The following is a 15,828-nucleotide window of genomic DNA, read 5'->3' on the forward strand; positions in this document are numbered from 1 at the left end:
GTATGCAGCACAACGTTTCTGCCAATCTGTGACAAATGATGAGCGCGATGGTCTTTAGCTGCCTCTGTGAACAAGCGATAACACATTTTCTCCTTAGCACAGCTTCAATGTTCCTTTACGTTAGTGCAAATAGGTATACCTCAATGATTATTAAAGCTTCAATGTATTAAACCTACATAACTGTGCTACAGAAGTTTAAATCTCAACACATACCATTCGAAATGAAGCTCAAAGCAAATCCATATTTAATGTGAAAATAATTTTTTAAAATCCTTATCTGATGTATGCTGAGATTTTAACTTCTTTTCAACAACACACTCACAGAACTTGTAGATAGAAAGGCTTGCACTTGTGTGGGAGTAAATATCCTCCGTAAAGCGATAAAAGTGTTGTATTTTAATGGATATTCGGGGTGCGGAGTCTCTCGGCGTTCATCACCCTCAGATATAAAAAGCAGGAACAGAACAGCTATTCATATATTTATCTCTTTCGATTAACCTCTTTGAAGACGAAGACAAAGACGTGCGGCAAAGTCGTCGTCAGCCAGGGAAGGATTTTGTAAAATAGTACTCACTAATAGAAGTATTTGCACCTGGTAAAAAGGTAGCACAAGTGTGAGTGATGAGAAACAGCACACTGGTTGACACATAGCCAGTCAGATAGAGTGGGGAAGGAACAGGGCTGGGTGGAGAGGAGGGGAAGATGCCACCATTCCTCTTGTCTCTGTGCATCTGCCACCATAATTTGTGATAATGACGGCGTCCCAGCAGGGCCTCTCTGCTCCCAGTGATTCCCGAATTGATTTAGTGCATTAATTACGCCCCTGTTACGCCGGTGTCATGGACAATATTTTACAATTTGATAAGCAAAAGACGCGCCATGGGATCATTTTGATGAATTGCGAGGGTTCGGTCGCGGCGCGCTTTTATGGTCGTACCTTTTAATTTAACGGTAATCACTTCCCCCCCCGCCTGCCTCCCCCCATGCTGTGGAGGCAGAAAGGCTTTAATTTCACCTCGGAGACCTCTGCTCTGCACCGTGTCTGCTTTGATCAGGCTGACAAAAATGCAGGCGTGCAGCAGACCACACACACAGAATCCGAGATACGCTGCAGCAGATTGTGTGCCTGCATGTCTGATGTGTCTGTGTGTGCATATGTTTCCATTACATGCGCTGTGTTAAAATATGTGCATCACTGTTCCCCCACTATTCCACCGGCTCTCCAGTGCTGCAGGCTATTCAGCCAGGAGCCCAGTGGTAATGAGCAGGAGCAGTGTCCCAGCAGTACCACCAACCAAGCACCCCTGGGGGCAAAAGACACCCCAACACCGACAGCAGGAAGGTAAAGCATCACCTGGACTGTGGACTGGTTTCCAAAAACAACATTGGTCACCAGTATACATGCATTGCACATTCAATTTAAACGTCAATGTATATGTATAGGGTCGGCTTCTTTCCTGTTGTCACTATATTTAATGAAATGAATGTGGAAGCAAAACCAAAACAATAGAACATCTCTATTACTTTGAACGAAGTTGCAAACTTCAAATCGTCTATATCGAGGTCACTTCTGAATCGCCTAAATTTAACTTGCCATTTTCAGCTTTTTTCTTTTTTGCCACCAAAAGAAGTGAACAACTGCAATGTTTATTGTCGCCGTGCAGGGAATAAAAAGGGTCAAAGTGCATGAAGTCTGTCAAGGCGTTTTGCGTTGGGTTTTCAGGAGAATAAGCAACCCAAAACAGACACTTTATTCCCAATGTGAACGTGAGTTCATCATGCTCACAGTTTCAGAGCAACGACAAAAATCATCATCAAGGCTCTGAAAAAAGCAGAAATGAAGACTTTAGTCAGTCTAACCAGTGCCACAGATGAAAGATGGCCGTTTCGCAGTTGTAGCTTGAAAAAAAGCTCAAAGCTTGCCACTTCACTTCTGCTTCACTTATTATCAGCAGAAACAACGACAACGTGTTAAGAAAGAGAGAAAAAAAACAATTATATATACAGTATAATTTTTCTCTTGGACGTGCACATTTACATTACCCTACAATTAACAAGCTATAAGACAGATCACACCGTGATCTGGCAGGGTGCTGCTTGGCGTACGCAGGGTACTAATTTTCCCAGCGTTAAGAGCTGTAATCATGCAGACGCTGCCGGGAACGCGCCAGGCGCTAACTGCCTCCCGTTTCAAGCGACAGTACCACCTTTTATGAGCTCCTCGGCTGGTTCAGAGGCTAATGAAACTGTATGATTCTCTCCTATGGTTGGGATCATGGTGTCATGATTTGGCGAAGAGGCCCAGTGACAGCTATTGTGCAGCGTGAGGCAACATCTGTAGAGAGCAGGAGCAGAGAGAGAGGAGCACTCAACCTCCTCTGCTGGCTTTGTCCTCTATTGCACTCTGTCTCTCCATGTAAATAGCTGCTCTCGCTGTGGGAAGAGAGCTCTCTCAGCAGACTCGCTCAAAGCCGTGGCGGCACATGGTCCAAAAATGCAAAGATCGATTTCATTTAAAAGGGAGCTTATTTGCCATGAATAAGGAAGCTATTTGAAAATATCAGCTATTTGAGATACAATAAATGGCAAAAAGTGTTTGGAGAGTAGGATTAGGCAGTCAACAGACCGTTAAGGCAGCTGTTTCGCTGTGTTCTTTCTCTTGCACTTGTACTTCTCCTCCTTGAATGGCACGTTTTGAAATTAAAAAAGGGTGAAAAGCTTAAAAGAAACCAGAATGTATATTACAATACAAGTATTGTGAAACAAAGGAAAAAGCTTCATGAATCAATCAAAGCAGAATAGGAAAACGTCGAAAAATAGAAAAATGATATCAAGATGAAAACAGAATTTGTGGAAAAAAAAAATACTTTTTTGAAGAGTGCAAATCCTGTTAGCTAGCTAATGGCAATTCCCATTATGTGCTAGCATCAAGCTAAGACACCAAGATGTACATTGCGGTTTATCTGGAGTGTCATGCACCAGTCGCCATGGCTTCAGTATTCACATTCACAAGCACTGAATCAGAACAACCCAACAACCATGGCCATTTGTCGTAATGCTTCAAACACTCTTGGAACAACCTTCCAAAAAACTTTCTCTCTTATCTATTCATGTTTGCCCATAATTGATCTTCTGTTTTTCCTTCTGGTTGCTGCACTGTTGCAAGTCATTGTATAAAAAAACTGGCAAGAAGAGCCCAATCATAACTTTTAAAAAATTACTAGAATGTGAGTAGATGAAAGAACGTTGCCATATCCTGACTAAACGGTGGATGGATGGCAAACATTGCTGAAGGACGGACATGAGTGGAGTCTGAATGACTGCCTCGCAGTGAATTAATAGCACAGAGTCGCACTCTCAGACAGAGAGAGGAGTGATCAGATGAGGGCTGAGTAATGACACAGGGAGGCAGTAATCTGGCTCTCACACACTGATGTCTGCAGGTTGGTGCAAGGACTTTAAAGATACAAACAAAAAAAAACCTTGATGCATAAAACCAAGGATTAAGGTTTGTCATAATGTATTAGCAACCTTCACCCTTTTCCTCATATGCACTCTAGACGAGCACATGAGCCACTACACTTGCAAAACTGGATCCTCCACAGTGGAATTTCTGAAGCTTGAGAGAATAACTGAGTCGCTTTCACATGCAGCCGAACAACATCCCAAGAAAAATGGGAAGAAGCCTTTGGTGTTGGGATTTTCTTTTCTCTCCTCCTCATGTCGTCCTATTTATTGTCTCATATGTTGGATGACTATGTCAAAGTCAACTTCCAGAGGAACGTCATCCCTTTTCCATTTTTTAAAGTTTGGAAATGAGAAGTTAAAAAAATATGCTTTATGATTCTTTTCTCTGTCAGTTTTCTGGTTTGTGTTTGCCAGGGAAACGGTGACGTCGTCTGCGTATTGACGTAGTCAGTGACCCTATCCATCCCCTTTTGATGGCTGATAATTGTTTGTGTGCGCGCGCAAGAACTTGTGTCAAAAAGAAGGCATAAAAACACAACTCTTGACACACGTGCGTTGTCGTTCCTGGCTTTTTTGGCAGACACACTTCGTCCCTACGCTCTCTTAGCTGCAGCCCTGGCATCACGCCCTGGCTGTGTTATGCAGCCGCCAGATTGATCCGTCTTTAATGAAGAGTCTTTCAGCCTAGGTGACATCATTAGTTGGTTGTGGGCTACTGCGGGCCACTTGGCACAGTTCCCCCGTTCACTTCTGGGAAAATGGGTCATTGTGAGTGACAGACAGACAGCAGCCAGAGGAGCAGGTCAGCAAACTAGCTGGAGAATGAAGGGGGAGGTTTAAACAGACAGTGGTGCAGTGGCTTATCAGTTCCCAACCAAATGTACTTCAGAGTGTCACCAACAAAGTTTGAGAGAATTGATCTGAACTTTGTTTAGCTCACATTTCAACTCAGAATTTCAACTCAGTATCTCTATTAGACCTGGCTGATCTTCATACTTCAAGTGCTGCTGGAGCTCTTTGACCTCTTCAAGCCTTTCATTCTCCAGAAACGACACTGAAGTCGACTTTAGCTTGTAGCCTTTTCATTAGAAAATTACAAGAAAAGGGAAGACATGAATTGCCAACAAAGCCAAGAGAAGCATGTTTCACACTCTGAATGTTTTTGAGTTTGTCCTTAAAAAATTGGAAACCATAAAATATCCGATAACATCTTAATATGTGGGTTGATTTGAAGAGCCTTCATAGATGCCTTACCTCGGCTGGAATGTGAAGACTCAGTCTCAGTCATTTCTTCTTTATGTTTTGGATATTTTGCACCAAATTGGATAAAGAAAATGTGCTTCAACTGTCTGAAACTAAATTAGGGGAACCAAATCTAACCTTGGGATTATGGGGGAGATATACTGAATGTGTTATATGTTTTCTAGTCACATATTCTTTTCTAATGAATTGGGGGCCCTGTGCCTTGCTCAAATGCAGCTTGGCCGGGGTCAGAAGGTGAACTTGCACCTCTCCAGCGAATGGTCCATTTTCCATACTCTTCCCACACTTGGACTTTAACCAACAACCCTCCAGTTCCCAAACCATGTCCCTACAGACTGAGCTACGGCTGCCCGAAATGTGAAAACGCTTCACAAATGTGCCAGTTAGAAAGTAAGTATTTAAATAAGTACATATTGAAGTAAATTAGAAAGTATCAAAGTGAGAACTTAAGTAAGAGAGTAACTCCTTTAGATAGGTGAGAGTGGTAATTTAATTTAATTTGATGTACTTTATTAATCCATGAGGGGAAATTTGCATTCGGTAAGTGATCAAAAAGTAGTGATAACAGTAAAAAATGAATTTTAATCATTTGAACTACATGGGGATTGAAAACTGTCTTTAATACAGTATGGCTTTATTCTGACCTAATGTAGTTCGCTCCATATGTGGGGCCTCTAAGCTGGATTAAACATACACAAAGATTTATCTGTTAATACAAACTGACCCAGATGAGGCACAACCTGCACAACAAAACTACCATAATCACATCTGTGGTCCTGTTTCCCTCTCACCTCTCAGTGAGGCTGAGAAAAAGGGAACATCAGAGAGATGTGTAAATTTGGAGGATGGAGGAGGCTGCAGACTCATCTCATCCATCTGACTGTCAGCAACTCACCGGGCAAAAATCACCAAGTTCATTCCCTCCCTTACTCTACATTTCTGCCCCCTTTTACCCTGCGTTCCCTCCTCCTATACAGGCACAAACACAGAAATATGTCGACCAAATACACACACACCCCTGTGGCACAGTAGCTGAACGTTGTCATTTTAGCGCAGCAGCTGTTTATGCCTGCCATAAAAGTGAAAATCCCTCGAGCTCTTCTCTCACTTTCTCACTGCTCCCTCCTTTTCCATCTACCCTGACGCCTTCAGTAAATCCATGCTCTGTCCACACATTTGTCCACATGTACCTCCAAGGCTGCTGCTGCTGTAAAAAAGAGCACACGCAGTCCGACTGCATCACTTCTCCTTAGCTGTTCTCAGCTCCCCTGCAGCTCAGGATCTTTGAGTCGGTGTGAAGTGTATCTGTTAAAATGCATGCTGTAAGCGCACGGTAAAATTAATGCATGGTGGTGTGACACTGAACTTTGCATGACCCACTCATGCAATGTGATTGAGAAAAAAAGTCAGATCTGTGAGCAGTTTACTGTTAGCAAACATTTTGTTGGATAGCTCAGGTTAGGTTAATTTGAACGTCAAACGTGCTACATTACATGAGCTAGCTAACAACATGCTTTATTTGAAGTTCCTTCTTGGCTATCATTGTTACATTTTGGCTCAGAAAATGTAAATTTACATCCTAGCTTATTTCAAACACTCAGCCCGCCCCCCTCCGTTACTGACCCCCCTCACATCCACTTAACAATCCCCCAGATGCCTAATTGTTTTCCCTGACGATGCTGCGTCTAATGGGACTGTTTATGGTGTTCATTTGATAGCACTGGCCCAGTAATTAGACGACACCTCACTTCATTAAACAGCAGGAGGGGTAGGAGGGGGAGGTATGGAGCCCAGTGGCATGAACATGGAATAGCACAAACACAACCGTGACAGTACACACTCTAAACGACACGCACAGAAACGGCTACAGACCCTGGAGAGCACTCTATAGGGAGGAATTGCGACGGCACTTTACATTCAGAGTGCTTCTCATGTAGCCGCAGTGTTTCACAGACATTCCCTCCATAGCAATTCTCACTAGTGCCTCTTATCATTAGTCCCATTGTTCAGTTGTACTGCATTGAATTGTGCTGGCAAAAGGGCCTCGATCAATATCCATGAGTCCTACAAGCTGAACTCAGCACAGGTTACATATTGTGACACCCTCCTGATAGGAGATCCACCAAAATGAGCTGGCCTTGGATGCACATTCAGAACTGTTGATGGACTAATTGGACTTTTGAGGATTTGGAGTCACCTTGTCCATTAAGTTGTGTGTAACAAACTGAAGTAGGTGTATTTATTTTTTATCTTAAAAAGTGGAGTGAATAGGAGGGAATAATCCTTTAAAAATGTTTAAATGGCAATCCAAACTGAAAGCATCCTTCCATAAAATATGCTTTAATATTCCCATGTCACTCGCTGTCCCAGCCATTTTGATTATTGCTGTCCCATTGAACATGTAGAGGAAGGGGTGGATTGAGGTTGAGTGTGCTCTCGCTCCTTCTGTCTCTGTCCGTGGTCCTGAAACTTCCACCCAGCTACTGTTTCCTTTGATGTCTCTGTCCGTGGTGCTGAAACGACACCACTGTCTTCCTCAACGCCACATTTCAAACTCCTTTAGCTGAACCTCAATCAATTCCCCTGAAGAAGTCCTCTGCAATTACTTTTATTCTGTGAACTAAATTTATGCACCACACAGCGCCCAAACAATCCCACACTGCGATGGAAAAAAGGACTGAAAACATTACATGCACTTCTTTTTTGTAAACAATGATGTGCTATAATACGCTCGACAGGGCTAATGAAAAACTGTAATGATTCATAAGTGTCTGAAATGTCAATTCACTGCTCACTGTGTGGAGTACTGCCGAGTGTCTGTTGTGTAGGTAATAATGAATGAGCAAAAGAGTGATTTTGTTTGTCTCTATCCATGGTGCTGAAAACTGGTTTCTTAACCAACGGACATCCTCTTTCTTAAATGGTTATTTAAAGCAGGACATACGTTTATTTTGCTTATTTAAAAAAATGTGTAATGTTCAAAGCATGGGTTGATTTCCAATCAGTGGTACAAAACATTAACATTAAGAATGGAAACGAATAGTGTTCATGGAATATACTCCCTTTGTTGTTATTCTGTGATGTGTTGTTTTTTTTAAATAGTGCAAACAACTAAATTCTGATGTTAAGTTTCTGAACTCTTAGTTAACACTTGAATTGTGGAACCCTAACCTTAATTCAACTTTACAGTGTCAGAAACCTAATCTCTGTCTGTGGTCCTCAAACAGAATACCCTCCTACCTACGAAGAGTAAAGGAAGAAGAGGATATCGACATACACAGGCACAAACAGGATCCTTTGGGCATGACCTCATGGAGAGATCAGAATGAGGGGTTGCCCACAGCAAGTTGATTGGGGGGGATTTTGGTGCGTTGCTCAAGGGTATCTCGGCAGTGCTCCAGAAGTGACTAATTTCCAGATGTGGTCTGTTCTAGGATTTGAAGCGATGACCCTGCAACCCAAGACAACGCTACTCCCGCCCCGAGTTAACATGCAGCCATGTCACATCATTGGGGACTGAACGGTATGTGGAAGAAACGGGTCAAACCTTGAGGAAGGAGAGGTTGCGGTTCCGATCGATGCTGGTGATCTCCAGGTTGCCCATGACCACTTCGCAGTTCTCGTAGAGCTTCTTCAGGGTTCGGTACTGCTGGTCCAGGTCAGACAGAGTGCTCAGCTTGTTATCAGTGCCGGGACAAACTGGAGACAAAAAAAAAAGGAGAAACACTCAGTCACTTAAGAGGCTCGTTCAAAATATGACGACGCGTCCAAAAAGTCAAGTCCAAACCACAGAAGGACTGAGATTTTCCAAATACGTTAACAAGGAAGATAGACATTCAAGGAATGAGCTATGAAAGAGCATGATTACTGTTTGCTGGTGATTAATTCAAGATACTCATTATCCTTGAATGCCAACTTGATCACACACAGAGGGTGACAGTCCTATACTGTAGCTGCTTAATACTGCTGAAAGGTCAGAAAACCATTTCAGCTGTTAAAACGGTGTACAAAGTGATACATCTCTTTTCCCTGGATTTTTTATTTTTTTTTTGCCAAGAAAACTCTGATCTTTGACTGCAGTCACTGACGTCTTTACTACCAAACCACACTGTGAATGCAGGCTCCGATGACTGAGGTCTGAAAATGTTAGAATAAGAGAGATAACGAATGGTGAATGAAAGCAGGAAAGACCTTCAGGGTGGGGGATTTCAGGGCTAAAACTATGCACTGTGTGAGTGTGAAGAAGGATGCAAGGACAGAGAGGAAGAAAGAGTCTGGGAGATTACGTAAATTTGCTAAAAAGAGAGCAGAGATTGCCAGACGTGACCCTCGACAATGAGGGAGCAGCCAGAGTCGAGACTCGGGGACGGACAAGTGGGGTTAGGAGGGGTTGGATATCATTTCTCCGAGGCAGTGACCTACAGTCTGGGCCTGGCACCGGCACACCGTTTAATCAAAGATATTCAAATTGCATTGGTTGACCTTTGCAGAGGCTTCCACTTGGAGACTCGGCAGACGAGATTACGAGACTTTGAAGTTATTATGGCGACTAGAAACAGCTCTATCGGAGCGTGGGAAGGCCGGGCAATTAGGCGCTGAAAGATTTCTCTGTCGGGGTTTTTTTTTTTTTTTTTTGGAAACACACACACACACCAAAACAAGAAAGGAGCACACTTCTTTGATAGCTTTAACAGCCTCTGGCAAACATCTAAAAACGACACCGACAACAGAAGCGCATGTAAACTTGGCTACACTTCATGTAACCCTGCAGAAAAAAAGCTCTCTTTAGACATCTCAAAATGATGGATATTTACTCTTTGACGTCATCTGACCAATCATTGCAACATATTAGAGATTTCAAAATAAAGGCCTTTTGGTTTAATTTAAGTGAAATACGTTGGTACTTTTTTTCTCCTGTTTTGCTCATTTAAGGGGAGCAGTTTCTTGGAGAGAGCCAAAGAAAAGCCAAAGGACTATTGCATAGTTGAACCTTCCCCTTGTATTGGACAACATTGAGAGCTCATAAACTCCAATATTGCTTTATGGATCGTTGGCTCGCCATAGATGAGGAATGGGGGGGGGGGGGGGGGGGGGGGCGCTTCCTCTCCTCTGTGAGCGTCTATATTGCTGCAAAACACAATGGCAGTGAGGGGACCTGAGCAATGGTGATAAATGAGATTTGCTGACCAAACACACACACACACACACACACATGAACACACACTGATGAGACGAAATGATTTAAGGGCGGGCAACAAACTCAAAAGGAAGTCGGTTGCAAGGAGCTCAAAATTGCTGGGATCGATGAATGAAATGTGCGTGCTGGGATTGTATTTGGAAAGGTTAGCCGGCGTGTGTAATAATCCGTTATTGAAACCAACTCGCGGGTGAGTTTACGTCTGTGCGCGGCGATAAAAGATGAGAGGGGAGAGGTGAAAAGTGAGGCGGGAAAACAACTCTCAAAAAGCCAATATTGGCGGTTCAACACACACACACACACGCACGCACACACACACACACACACACACACACACACACACACACACACACACAGAAAAAAAGAGATATGGTGCTCATTCAGGGCGAAAAAGGAAGGTAACTGCAGGAAAAGTGGGATCGAGATAGAAAGTGAGACACCATCTTGTATTTGTGAGAGTGGGAATGACATCTCAGAGGTTTAGCATTCTTATCGACACGCTGTACTGTAAAGGCTCCTTTCTCCGGGCTCATTTCAAAAGTGTCCAGATCCATCTGCTCTACCTCTCTACTTGTCCCCCTTTCTCTCCTCTCTTAATTTCTTTTTCTCGACCCGTAGCCATCCATTCCTCAGCCTGAACCCCCTCCTCCCTCTCTCCTACGTCTCCTTCGTTCCCCTCTCTCCGAGACTCCGCGGAGGACGATGTAAGTATTGAGCTGGAGCCTATTCTTCCCCAGTTAATGTCCACGGGGGCCACGTCCACTTGACCGGATAGGCGTGTGTGGTGGTGTCGATGGCCCATCTGTCAATCACAGCACTGCAGTTTGCATCCCCACAGGCTTAGCTTAGCATTTAGCTGAGATTTGTTTTTTAAAGGAGGACATCCTGTTTGGACTTGTCTCATGATATTGGGAGTTTATCAAAAGGCGATGGACACATGCATTCTCTGCCATGTTATCCACTCCATGCTCTAATCTGTGTGTGCTGGCTCGAGTTTTGTGTCTGGAACACAAAAAAGGAAACTTCTGAGCTGCATAACCCACTTTCTGCTGCTGGCGTATTCCTTCAATGGCTTTTTTTTGGCTGAAAGTGACAGAATTTAATCTCCCTAAATTGAATTACAACTTAATCCTGTCTCACAAAATTCTTACTGGAACGCAGACAGGTTTTTTTTTTTTTGGTAACAATAAGAGAGCATCGTAGCGTATTCTCAGAAGCTGCATGTTGTTTCGTTTTTAATGCGGGAAAGGTACGAGCGTGCATGCATGATGGGTTAGCGGTCGTTTCTTTTTCAATCATGAAGCGAGAGAGCGAAGACAGACAGTTTCGTCCCGGCTTATTCTCCCTGACATTCTGCTTGTTCTTACGTCTGTCCTTATCGCCGCTCTCTTTCTTCTCCTCTGCTTCTGTTCTCCCCGTGTCTGATCTCTTATCATGTTTCTGTCCTCCTGCTGCAGTTTGAGACTCAGATTGCTTAATTTTCTCCATCCCTTTTCTTTTACACTTCTCACCTTCTTGTCAAGTAGTATTAGCCAGAAAAACAAACAAATTGCTTGATATATTAGCCAAGCATTAGCAATAACACTGGCTGAGAGCAGCTCGGGCTTACTTTGTCAATGAAATCTTCTTTAAAGCAAATATGTGTCACTTTTGCACCTCTAAAAGAGTTGCTTCAAAGTCGATCTACAGGGAGAAGGACGTCCTTACAGCCCGTATTTACAGCACTATGTAACTTTGGCAGCACTCACGCTACAGGCAGTGTGGACTGAGTGTGTGATTTTGGACTCAGCCACAGTGCACCGCACTCAGAGACCTTCAGTGGGCGCCAAAGCCATCATAGCACTGAGGAATTAAAAATGTGAATCAGCCCGTTTAGCTTGTTTTATTTGCCGTTTCTAACATTTGACATTTCTCCTTCTCCCTTCCATTACTGCTACCACTGTCACCTTCATCATCATCATCATCATCATCATCTTCATCTGATGTCTTCTCCACCAGTGTGAAGCCACACGTCGTCCTGAGGAGGTGCTGACGCAGCAGTTGCGGAGCTTATAGGCTCAGCTTGGTGTATTTTGGATGAAGAGTTCCCTCTCTTAAAAACCTGGCTGACAGTAGAAATCAAACTCCAGTGTAGTGTAATTGAATTCTTGAGCGTCCTGCAGGTTGCCCTTGGTTCATAGAATTGTAATATTTTTACACAGAGTGAATGATGAAGCTCAAATGTGCGATATGTGAGCGCGTTAGAGCACGTTTTAATACACGTGTCATGTTCACTCCACTGCGTTGGACACGAGCGGAATAATAAATAACCAACGTAAGGAGCTCATGTGAAGAAAAGAAAAAAAAGTAAAGGCAGTAAAAGTCTTTCTCTTCTGTTCAAATTCTGCAGAAGTAGCTTTAATTCTCCGAGGATCTTGATGAATCCGAAGCAGCTCTTCCTTTCAAACATCCTTACCTGCCTGAAAACTTTTACACTCCTAACTTTTAGGGAGCATCATGATGGCACCTTTTTTTTTTTTTTACAAATCTGTTGGCTTCATTCATTGGTGTGTCGACGTCTAAAGGTGGAGGGGCTGAAACACAATTCTGAAAAGTCGTACAGAAGTGTGAGAAAAGCTGGGCCGATTGTTTCATCGTTACTGCGATGATGTGTCGAGTAATTAATGCAGAGCAGACGCCTAATGACTTGACTTAATGATGTTGTATATTTAAAAAAAAAAAGCGTCCTCTCATGACCCATCTTTGATTGATTCTCGCAACTGCAAAGATGAAGCCATTTTAAAAGCCCTGAGTCGTGTCTGCAGGCGTCTTACACGTGATACTATTTCATTCTACAACAATTTGCACAATCAGCCTCCATTCATGAATATTAAAGCTGCAGCCAAGAGTTCTGAGCTGGTTCTAAGAAAGCGTCACAGACCATCAGCGTGAATATTCACTTTTCTCTGCGTTGACATCATCAGAGGTTTTAACTGGTAAGGAAACACTATGAGGCTTGTTTGGAGGAACCTTTAAACTTTAAGCTTACGAGGGCATCCCCACTGCGAGTTTAACTCCAAGTCGTCCCTGACAGCTCTGGGCGGTTGATGTGGGGGCGACAGGGGGTCAGACCCATCAATCAGCTCCCAGCAGGGTCTCTTCCCCTTCCTGCTCGCCGACCCCTACAGTGCCTCTTCACACCTCCTCTTCCTCTTGCTCTGATTTTTGTCGCTGATTCTCTTCCCTCTTTTATTCCTCCTCCATTTAAGCCATTCCCTCTCTCTTTTTCCTTCCCACCAGGCATTTCCACGCCTCTTAATCCTTCGCCCCTCGCAGTCGCCATCGATTACCAGTCCATGTCTGCGACACACACACACACACACACACACACACACACATCATGCACACTGTTAACGGCACGAGAGTCAGGACTGGCAACACACATTTGTTTAGCTTTGTGTCAGCTGTGCGTGCGCACACGCACACGCACACACACACACACACACACACACACACACACACGCGCGAATACTGGACCTGCTCCATCAAATAGGGCAATCACTTCTCGGTGGGCGCAGGGATATCACCTGCTACACTGACACAGGTGGGTGGGGGGTCATTTGTATAACAGATGTGTGTGTGTGTGTGTGTGTGTGTGTGTGTGTGTGTGTGTGTGAGAGCTTGTGCATGTGTGTGTCAGGCACAGGTTTAATGACTCGTCCCAGCCAATTTTCAGCCGGTGGCTTCTCTTTGTGAGGAAATGAGGTTTGTAGTTAATGTAGCACAGAAGGGCTGCTTGTGATCATGCATATGTGTGTCTGTGTGTGTGTGTGTGTGTGTGTGTCTGTGTGTGTGTGTGTGTTAGTTCCAGTGAGTTGGCTCCGAGCAGAATATTAGTCGGAACCATATGGGAGAAATCATTATGAAGGAACGTTGGAGAACATTTATGCAGCGATGCCGGCGTGTATCAATATCGGCTGTGCCTTCAGTGTAAAGACGCAGGCAATGTGTGTTTGTTCAAGTGTGTTCTCTCTCTCAGCATAAATCACATCATGGAGTGTGTTTGTGTGTGTGTGTGTCTGTGCCGGGGAAAGATTCACTAACTTGAATTATTTGGAATAACAGCAGTTGTATGAAAAATTGCGTGCAAAAAAAAAAAAACAAAGGGCGCAGACACAACCATCCATTTCCTCACTCTCAATTCTACCAAAACAAGCAAACAGTGTGTGGAGCCGGCGTTTCAAAATATGACAAATGATTCACGTTTTGATGAATTTGGAAAAGGAGGAATCATGAAAATGTTGGTTTTAATAAAAGGATCATAACTTTGGTTGAAGCTTTGCACCTGTTTTATAACTACATTGCACATCTAAGGTAGGTACGTCACATATATAGTGTCAGCTTAAAGAATAAACTTGATCAAACGCAGGGCTGTCGAATGTTACAAAAATGCATAAAACCCTCATCGAGACACGTTCAGTATTTATGCACGCATGCACGGCTGCACATGTAAACACACTAATAGACAGTGCTGTGGGAGTAAGGGGGGAGTGAGGGGGGGCGGGGCTCCCAGTGGAGGAAATAAGTTTGGGTTGGATGTAATGAGCAACTGAAAGGCAAATGAGCCCTTCAGTGTGACGGCCTCTATCTAAACCCAGACAGCCGGCGTCGAGGGAGACGCGTTATTGCTGAGAGAATCCAAAATGACTCTGGCCTCCCTTCCTTCCTGACTTCTAGCCCACTCACCCCCACCCACCACCTCATTCCAGTCCTGTCATCTTTTCCTCTTCCACAGCGTTCCCATTCTTTTCCCCTAACCTGGCTCTCCTGTCAGTTTTGACATCCTTGCGTCTTCTGACTTTGTCCTCGTCCGTTGCCTTTAAAGGATTCTTCTACTCCTCAAACTTTTCTTTCCTCCTCTCTCTTTTCCTAATTCCCACTCGTTCTCTTTGCTGCCAAGCCCAGCTTCTAACTTTTCCACATTTTGCCACGGGCTCATGGGCCACAATATGACACACTTATAAAAACTGGAGAAAAATGTAACAATGCCAAGAACAAGTTTGGATAGAACGAGTTAACATCTTCATATTGCTTGTTTTTTTTTTGTTTTTTGACAAGCTGTACCAAACTCAGAAATATTACAGCAATTTCAAGCAACATTAGTAGAGCTGCAAAACCTCATACTCAACCTTAGTGCTTCCCAAAGACACAACGTAAGGAGGCCAGAATGAACCACAGGGGAAATTACTTCTCAAAGTGTGTCTTTGATTCCATGATTAACACCTTCTTTGTTCAAATTTTAAAATCCCAGAAACTTATGTCTTTGAATGATGTCATTTCTCCATTAATTGTGGTGAGCTTGTTTACCTGCTGCTGTTGTTGTAGTCAAAGTCAAGAGTTTGTTTGAAGATATTCTGGGAGAGACGGTGAGACCAGAACGAAACTCCAGGCAGAAGCAGACAAAAACAGTCGAAGAAGTGCATTACAACATCGTCTCATTGATGAAGAACTCTTTGTGCATCATGGAGGATGTGTAACAAACAGACAGTGTGTACCAGAGAGGGTATTTTTTGCTTTAAAAGAAGAAGATAAAGGCTTGGAACAGACAGCGCTGCAGAGCTGCACAGTCTGGCTCTTGACCACGGATTGTAGCCGTAGGCGCAAAAATCTCAATGGAGACAATCGGCCGAGAACATGGCAACAGCATCAAACAGAACTGAATCCCAGCCCATTACAAAACCGCTTGAAAGACTGGTGCCAGGAGCGAAATATGGAGCTATTTTGTTTACAGAGTTGGCCAAGATGGACGCGCAACCGAGGCACTTAAACACTTCACGACAACCAATTCAAGCGTGCCCACTTCTTTTTGACTTAAACGTAGTGGTGTTTCTTGTTGTATTAAGATGCAAAACCAAACCAAA

The 15,828-nt window shown here is 43.6% G+C and overlaps 1 protein-coding gene across 2 annotated transcripts in view; it reads right to left on the minus strand.

Moving 5' to 3' along the window:
• Positions 1 to 15,828, minus strand: part of LOC306818340 (receptor tyrosine-protein kinase erbB-4-like) — a 212,555-nt gene that overhangs the window by 95,397 nt on the left and 101,330 nt on the right. For both annotated transcript variants that reach the window (XM_079335888.1, XM_079335889.1), the window contains one exon: positions 8,279 to 8,430. In XM_079335888.1, the coding sequence (XP_079192014.1) occupies positions 8,279 to 8,430 (152 nt within the window). The remainder of the gene's footprint in view (positions 1 to 8,278; positions 8,431 to 15,828) is intronic.

This window comes from Symphodus melops (assembly GCF_947650265.1).
Source record: "Symphodus melops genome assembly, chromosome: 23".
Lineage (NCBI taxonomy): Eukaryota > Metazoa > Chordata > Actinopteri > Labriformes > Labridae > Symphodus > Symphodus melops.